Source organism: Antechinus flavipes, chromosome 2, assembly GCF_016432865.1.
Source record: "Antechinus flavipes isolate AdamAnt ecotype Samford, QLD, Australia chromosome 2, AdamAnt_v2, whole genome shotgun sequence".
Lineage (NCBI taxonomy): Eukaryota > Metazoa > Chordata > Mammalia > Dasyuromorphia > Dasyuridae > Antechinus > Antechinus flavipes.
Window position 1 is genome coordinate 351,212,957 of NC_067399.1, and position 9,177 is coordinate 351,222,133.

The 9,177-nt window shown below is 37.0% G+C and overlaps 1 protein-coding gene across 1 annotated transcript; it reads right to left on the bottom strand.

Moving 5' to 3' along the window:
- Positions 1-5,732: 5,732 nt before the first annotated feature.
- On the bottom strand, positions 5,733-8,638 carry NKX2-8 (NK2 homeobox 8). Its single transcript, XM_051973675.1, is given in 5 exon segments — positions 5,733-6,140; positions 6,143-6,168; positions 7,136-7,346; positions 7,636-7,725; positions 8,606-8,638. Coding segments are annotated over 5 exon segments (768 nt in total).
- Between the last annotated feature and the right edge of the window lie 539 nt (positions 8,639-9,177).

Below are 9,177 nucleotides of genomic sequence, written 5' to 3' on the forward strand. Positions count from 1 at the left end.
GAGTCTTTTATTTTTATGCCTTTATTTTTGGATTGTTTACAATTTATGCTATATACACCATGCATATGCATAATTCTTTACATGTCTTCTCCATTAAATTTTGAGCTTCCTAAGCATTATTCTTTACCTTTCATTCCAGTGCTTGATAAAGTCTCTGGCACATAATAGTGAATAATAAATACTTCTTGAATGAATAACTTTCATCAGTGAAATATTTGTGAAAATAAGGATCTTTTTTTTTTTCTTGTAGGCTGTATTCTGCCTTTAAAAAAAAAATCCTATTTCTACCTTTGAGTCCAAATTTACCTGAAGTTCTAGGAAAAGCAAAGATAGGATGGATGATCCACAGAATAAAATAATCAAGAAGAACTGGGTAGGGGAATTATTCTTATGTCCTACAGAAAATGATGTAAAGCTTTGTTACTAACAATAGCAAAAACCAAACTGAACTTTTGTCCCTATGAATAGGAAAAAAAAAAAAACAACCACTCTATTTCCAGAAGTTGAAAAACTTTCCCTTTCATTCTCCTGCTCACTCCACCTCCAATTATAAATATATGATTAACTTACAAGGCAACCAGTTGGTTCAAATATGTCTTACAAGGTCAGGGCTAACTTCTCCAGCAATCATTTGTTGGAAAAGGATACCATTTTAATAATCTTCAACTCACAATGACAGTATTTTAATCTAAGTTGTAAATCTATAAAATTCAAGTCCTTTGTCTTCCAGAAGGTCACAAGGTTTTAAAAGATACCATTGTCTTTTCTAGTACCCATTATTTTGTTACTAGGAACTGATTAAACAGTCTTGAATTCAAACAGTTCTGATTTTGTCGAGGTCCTTTTCAGATTTGACAATATACTTTTCAGCTCCCAAGACAAAAAGAGGTTTAAGTATGTAGATTTTTAAAAAAATTATCCTATCCATATGGAAAATAAGGTGGCCAGAAGTTAAGACTCAAATATCCCAATCCCTTCCTTAGCCTCTTTCCTTCCCTTCCTTAGCCACTCCTCCTTATTCCAAGTGATAAATCCTGGGACATTTTTCTTCGAATAGAAACCAAGATTTCCCAATTACCCCCTATATTTCATTCAAACTTCACAATCATTGTCTCTCTAAATTTATTAGAATTCATCTTACTCTTCAGTTTCACAGCTTTGATCGTCCTCTTAGTACCCCTTAGTGCAAGTCTTTTTTTTTTTTTTTTAATAATTAAACTTTTTTATTGACAGAACCCACTACTGAGTAATTTTTTTTTTTTTAACATTATCCCTTGTACTCACTTCTGTTCCAACTTTTCCCCTCCCTCTCCCCACCCCCTCCCCCAGATGGCAAGCAGTCCTATACATGTTGAATATGTCACAGTATATCCTAGATACAATATATGTGTGCAGAACTGAACAGTTCTCTTATTGTACAGTAAGAATTGGATTCAGAAGGTAAAAATAACCCGGGAAGAAGAACTAAAATGCAAACAGTTTACATTCATTTCCAATGTTCTTTCTTTGGGTGTAGTTGCTTCTGTCCATCCTTGATCAATTGAAACTGAGTTAGCTCTTCTCTTTGTCAAAGAAATCCACTTCCATCAGAATACATCCTCATACAGTATCGTTATTGAAGTATATAATGATCTCCTGGTTCTGCTCATTTCACTTAGCATCAGTTCATGTAAGTTTCTCCAAGCCTCTCTATATTCATCCTGCTGATCATTTCTTACAGAGCAACAATATTCCATAACATTCATATACCACAATTTACCCAATCATTCTCCAATTGATGGCCATCCATTCATCTTCCAGTTTCTAGCCACTACAAACAGGGCTGCCACAAACATTTTGGCACACACAGATCCCTTTCCCTTCTTTAGTATGTCTTTGTAGTATAAGCCCAGTAGTAGCACTGCTGGATCAAAGGGTATGCAGAGTTTGATAACTTTTTGGGCATAATTCCAGATTGCTCTCCAGAATGGTTGGATTCGTTCATAACTCCACCAACGATGCATCAGTGTTCCAGTTTTCCTGCATCCCCTCCAACATTTGTCATTATTTTTTCCTGTCATCTTAGCCAATCTGTCAGGTATGTAGTGGTATCTCAGAGTTGCCTTAATTTGCATTTCTTTGACTAATAATGACTTGGAGCATCTTTTCATATAGCTAGAAATAGTTTCAATTTCATCATCTGAAAATTGTCTGTTCATATCCTTTGACCATTTATCTATTGGAGAATGGCTTGATTTCTTATAAATTAAGAGTCAATTCTCTATATATTTTGGAAATGAGGCCTTTATCAGAACCTTTAACTGTGAAAATGTTTTCCCAGTTTGTTGCTTCCCTTCTAATCTTGTTTACATTAATTTTGTTTGTACAAAGGCTTTTTAATTTGATGTAATCAAATTTTCTATTTTGTAATCATTATGTGATCATTATCAATAATGATCTCCAGTTCATCTTTGACCACAAATTTCTTTCTCCTCCACAAGTCTGAGAGATAAACTATCCTATGTTCCTCTAATTTATTTATAATCTCATTCTTTATGCCTAAATCATGGACCCATTTTGATCTTATTTTGGTATATGATGTTAAGTGTGGATCCATGCCTAATTTCTGCCATACCAATTTCCAGTTGTCCCAGCAGTTTTTGTCAAATAATGAATTCTTATCCCAAAAGTTGGGATCTTTAGGTCGTCAAACACTAGATTGCTATAGTTATTGACTATTTTGTCCTGTGAACCTTACCTATTACACTGATAAACTAATCTATTTCTTAGTCAATACCAAGTGGTTTTGGTGACTGCTACTTTATAATATAGTTTTAGATAAGGTACAGTTAGGCCACCTTCATTTGATTTTTTTTTTCATTAATTCCCTTGAGATTCTTGACCTTTTATTCTTCCATATGAATTTTGTTGTTATTTTTTCTAGATCATTAAAATATTTTCTTGGGAGTCTGATTGGTATAGCTCTAAATAAATAGATTAGATTAGGGAGTATTATCATCTTTATTATATCGCACTTAATATTTTTCCAATTATTTAAATCTGACTTTATTTGTGTGGAAAGTGTTTTGTAATTTTGCTCATATAATTCCTGACTTTCCTTTGGTAGATAGATTCCCAAATATTTTATGCTATCGACAGTTATTTTGAATGGAATTTCTCTTTGTATCTCTTGCTGTTGGATTTTGTTGGTGAGGTATAAAAATGCTGAGGATTTATGGGGATTTATTTTGGATCCTGCAACTTTGCTAAATCCAAGTCTTAAGGTACACACCAAGTTAACCTTTCCACACAGGGCATCAAAGCTTAAGGTTCCCCACCATTTTGACTTGGTAAGACACAGGAGTACAATTCTGTGGTGTCAGTGAGGAAAAGTAGTGTTATGCCACAGTTCTCTTTAACTGTCCTGACTCAGTTTCCTTGTATAAGTTTCCCTTGTCTCAGTCTTCCTAATTACTCCCCTAAGCTGTAAATCTCCCTCTAGTCCATGAAGGCTGAGGACCAATTAGTCTAAGGATATAAATTGTTAGCCCAAGTAAGATAAACAAGAGAGTAGACTTCCTGATTATCTTCTGTCCTTGAGAAATTTACAACATCCCTTAAAGTATTCCAAGATATTTCACTGACATCTTTATCATAGCCTTTTCCAGCTGGGCTTTTCCCGCTCTTTTTTCCTCTTCTTTGTCTCTAAAAGGTATATAAAGGTTAGAGATTCCCCCAATCAGGGCTGGACAATTTGAGACGAGAGTCCTGTCTAGTCAATCTTACTCTCCCATTAATAAAATATTAAAAACTCTCTAATCTCTCTCCTGCCTCAGTTTCTCTGGTATTACAGTAGTGAATAAAGTATCTGAAGAATTGGACGTGGAGACAGGAAGACTTCTTTTCAAATCCTGTTTCCCACACAGGCTAGCTTTGTGATGCAGGAATCACTTATCTCTCTGTGTCTCAGATTTCTTATCTGTAAAAAAAGAGAGTTGAACTCAATGGTTTTGAAGGTCCTTTCCAACTTTAAATATATAATAGTGATTTCTGACAAGTGGGCTGGGCTGCAGGCAGAACTGGTAAAAAGGAAAAGGGTATTGTTTTTGTTTTTATTTTTGTTTTCAATTATAAAGGAGTGGAGGACAAGTAACAGAAAATTGATCCTGAGCCCAGGTCATTCTTTTGAGAGGTGGGAATCAGAAAATCTTCTCAGTTACCTAAATGTAAATTTTATTCCTTTTAATCAATGGGTAATTCCCACCTTCTATTGGCCATTCCATTTCTTAAGGCCCTTTTTTCACAAACTTCCTCCCTCCATTATATTTAACTTGTCTTCCTCCTAGGCATTTCTCCAGGCTCTTGCCTTTAATTGTTTGTTTCCTTAGCAAAAACTACTTTCTTGGTCATAAGTCAGTTTAAATATCTGAAAGAAAAAAATCTAAAACCTTCTAAAAGCAAGATGCAAGAGCAATTTGTATGAAACAGTCAAATTTCTGGACAAGAATAGGTCCATTCATTATCATCATCATCATCATAGTTATTGTTGGTTTCGTAGTCTTAACATCATTGTCTAACATTTGTATAGCTAGCTTTAAGGTTTTTATCCTTGCAACAATATCCTTGGGGGAGATATGTGCTATTATTACTCCAATTTTATAAATGAGAAAATTTAGGCAAATAGAGATTAAAATGACCTGCCCAGAGTCAAATTTGAACTTGTCTTTCTGAGTTCAGATCTACAAATTAAATCTGTTTGCATAAATCCATAAGTCTGCTTATGTTGTATGCAGGAAGTAATGTAGTAAAGAAGGAACAATTTACATCCCATCTTCATTAGCCTTCTTCTTTATGAAATGAATGAACTACAACCTCTAACTTTCTTTTCATGTTCTAACATTCACATCATGTGATGCAATCATTTTTCAGAATCTCAGAAATATATTAAAATTTTATGTTAAGCATTTCAAAAGGGTGGGATCAAGAGAAATATGTCTCTGCCCAAGATTTTGATGCTGAATTTGAAATCAGAAACTACAGCTTCCAAAATGGGGGGTCGAGGGTAGATGAATCACAAACTTGTATACCCAAACCCTTTCCAGTAACAATTAGCTATTTTCTACACCTCCATTACCATCTTCTTAATTTTGAGTGTGGTTTTCAATTGTACTCATTCGGAATAGTGAAAGGAGGGAAATGGCAAAGTCTTTAGAAGCCAAGAGCCTTCAAGAAAGAGCATTGCTTCTCTGTTCTTCGAAAATGGAAAGAGAAAGGAACCAAATGCATTTTATTCACATAAGCCCTATAACAAAAATATCCTATTTCTTTTTTTTTTTAAGAAATAGATAGTTTTCCATACAAATAACTACTTTAAATCTATAAAAATAAAAATATATGATTTAAACAAATCATTTAATTGATTAATATGCAATTGGGGAGAATGCGAGAGGAAATGTTAAGGAATTCTATTCCTGGTCTTCTCCAAATCTTGCACGTCTGACTTAGAGAGAACAGAGATACCAGAAAAGGCAAATGATATAAGGAGACAGAGAAAAAACATAGTCTTCCACAGTCTCTAGAATGTAAAGATGCATTCAATATGCAGGGCAGGTTCTAGGTCTCTGGAGAGAATTTCTGTAAATCCATTTAAAGGGTGGAAATCAGTAAGAAGAGAGGCTTAAGACACCCTTTCCTCTGTGCGCTGATAATCTCACTAATTCCAAGAGACTAGAGTCAGGTGCACTAAATGCTGATTAGCCTGGAAGAGACTGAATAAAACCGTGCAAGTTGTGGTGGAAAAAGTGTAACTCTGAAAGACGCAAGCCGAGGCAGTGCCAGCTCTTGTCCGGAGCTGCTGACAGAATAAGTTGACAAACTTGGCAAGGTTTTCGGTCGTGGATCAGCACCGGGACTACCACCCGGCGTAGCAATGCAGAAGGTGGGCTCAGGTCTGCAGCACAAGCAATACCCACAGGCCCACGACGTCGAGCACGCTTCATTTTGTAGCGGTGGTTCTGGAACCAGATTTTGACCTGAGTAGGCGTTAGGCTCAAGAATCGAGCCAGTTGTTCCCTCTCTGAAGAGGATAGGTAATGCTGCTGCCAGAAGCGCCCCTCCAGTTCCAGAATCTGAGCCTTGGAGAACAGCACCCGTCTCTTTTTTTCTTTTTTTCAGAGTCTGAGCCAAGCACTTTACATCACACAGGGACCGCAGGCGCGGCGCGGAATCTGTAGGATTGATCTCTGGGTTTCTCTTTTCTGAAGCTGAGAGGACTGCAAAGGAGATGTACCACGTTTAGGCCGGGGCACAGAGTGCCGGAGCACAACCAATAGATTCAATTAATGTTAGTCTAGAAAGATTTTCTAAGGAATTTGAATTAGATACTGCCATCACTGAAACCCTCACCCTCCCTTGGTTATCTGCCCAACAGCACAGGACTTATATTTTGTTTACTTTTCTCCAACTCTTACTAGGGTACCAATCCTCTCAAAATCCATAAATGACTTGAAATCGTAACCTAAATAAACACGCTTTGTAGATATTCATATTCTTTAATATTTACAAAAACTTCTAATGTTTAACAGAATTTTCCTTATGTACCTCTGGAAATCCCTTGGTAGATAGTTTGGCCATAATATCAGCTGTTCCTCATCCCTCCCCAAATGTAGTCTGCGAGGGAGTCTTGGACTCCGGCTGAGCATTTCTTAGATCAAACCTGCGGAGAGACAAGCTGCTTTTTCCAGTAATTGAAATGGACTTTAAAACCAGGGTCTGTGGGGAGGAAAAAGAAAATTCGAAGTGAATGGATAAAAGAAATAGTTTGGGCTTTTAAAAATTGTTGGTTTTTAATAATCATAAAATGAAATTCTAATAATCGGGAAATCACATTCAGACCTACAGGTCCAGTTTTGCAAAGCTGACAAGTTTATTATTCCTCTCTCTGCTTTCTTAAAGTTGAGTTTCAAAAGGCAAATTTCTTGGTTCGGAGTTAATTTCGAGACCTGTAACAGCAGCTTTGCAATCTTAAACCCTTTGCATTCTGGCTAACTAGCGAAAGGGCTCCTTTTGTATATTTCTGGGTTAGACTCATTCCTTTAGGGTTCCACAAAACCCAGTTAATACATAGATTGGAATACATCTCCCCTGCCCAGGTTACCCTCTCCACATTCCTCAGGAACAAGCCGAAAGCGCCACTCATACACAAGGGTAATGACTCGGGTAGACCTCGGTGCACTCGTAGTAAGAGCCGGGACGGCATTGGGTTGGAGGTTCTGAGTCTTGCCTCCGAAGGTATTGTGCTCGGGGAAATCCAGCAATCTGAGCACAGTGAAACTAATTCGTCCAGATGTACCCATGGTCGCAGCCGCCTGCAAGAAGTGGACAAGACTGGGCTGCGGGAACGAAAACTCCTGATATTAACGTTGTTTACAGAAGGGTCCCTATTTACATAAACAGTTCCTCTCTGTCTATAGGAAATTAAATACTTGAATTAGATTAAGAGTTTTAATCCTAAAAGGAGAAAGTAAGGTGCCACACCAGTCCTCTTCTCAACCCCTCCCCTCCCCGTTACCTCCCAGAGACAGCAGCAAACACGCTTTAGCTTTAGAGATCCCGCCTGATCAGCCTAAAGTGAGGACAGATAATGGGGATTCTTACCAGTGAATAACATCTTTTCAATTTCCCATCCCCGTAGCTTTCGCTAGCTTCCTTCTCCTTCACTGACATAGGCTGGTCCTCATCAGAATCCTAGAAGTCTGGAGGAATATGGAGGTGACAATGAGGGTGAAATGGATGTATTTTATGAGGAACCAGGAATTTATTCTCTGTTTTTTTTTTTTTTTAAATTGAAGTTTTTTGCTGGTTTGTTACTTTCCCTGAAATTATCTTCGAAGTGATATACAAAGGTGAAATTAAAAGGCTTTTTTTCTTTCCACTCCCCACTCTACTTCATCGCTAAGGAAACAGCCTTCTATTCATCTGTGTAGTTGTATATGCATAGAACGTTGGCATTTCGGTCTCAGCCGATTCTGGCCACACCAGATGAAGGATCATTTTTCATTTAATTGAAATTGAAATCGTCCCCAGATTCTAGCTTTTCAATATGAGCTGAAAGCCCAGTCCATATCTACATTTGTGACTTCACATGAATGTTGAGAGGCAAGGCCTAGCTCCTCAAGGGTACACAGCAATTCCAAACCTGTCTCAAGGACTCCACAGGCAAAGTAGAAAGTGTCATTAAGATAACTATCCAAGTAACCCAAAACAAAATCCCACTTCCCTGCACTACAACCTAGGCAGCTGATTCAGCTTTCAACTCTTGTTTTAACTGATAAAATGTACTATCTTACTACATCTACTACTACTGGTGACTCATTTGTCTGTCTGCTCCCCATCACCCCATTCAATTCAGATAATGGCTATAGATCCACTTTTCTCCTGATCTACTTTTATAGATCTAATTTTCTCCTACCCTACCCTATCTCTAATCCCTAGGGCTTTCAATAAAGAAGGCACTTACTGAGTGTGAGTGTGACAGCCCCATTTCAGAGTTGCTTGTCCTGGAGGGACATGTCACTGCCAGTGTCCCATTTCAGGGGTTTCAGAGACAGTCCAGTCTGATGATTACCTTAACCTGAATCACTTTGGAATATGGTGACATTGTTTTGAAAGTAATACAACTCTGCCATATATACCAGTTTTCATCAGAGGGCCCCTATTCTTGATTTATTTAGCTGTATCATCCATAGTTTTGGTGAAAAAGATGGAAAGAAATAAGCCTGACTTCTGGAAGGATGGTTTGCCACCCACTTCAGCAAGTAGTTGAACTGCAAAAATCTTCTTTCACCAAAGTTTTTGCAGAAACTATACTGGAATCTTTTTTTTTTTTTTTAAATTGTAGTGAGTTTATTTATTTTTTAATAAATTTTTTTAAATTTTAGATATTTTTTATAAACATAGCTTATGAATCATGTTGAGAGAGAAAAATCAGAGCAAAAGAGAAAAACCATGGGAAAGATAAAAAAAAAACAGAAAAAAAAAGTGAATATAGAATATGTTGATTTACATTGTCTCCTTAATTCTTTTTTTTTTTTTTTTCTGAATGCAAATGGCATTTTCAGTCCAAAGTCTATTGGGATTGGTTTGAGGCACTAACCAAGCTTTAACACCCTATACTGAGATAAGGTTGAAATGGATTCA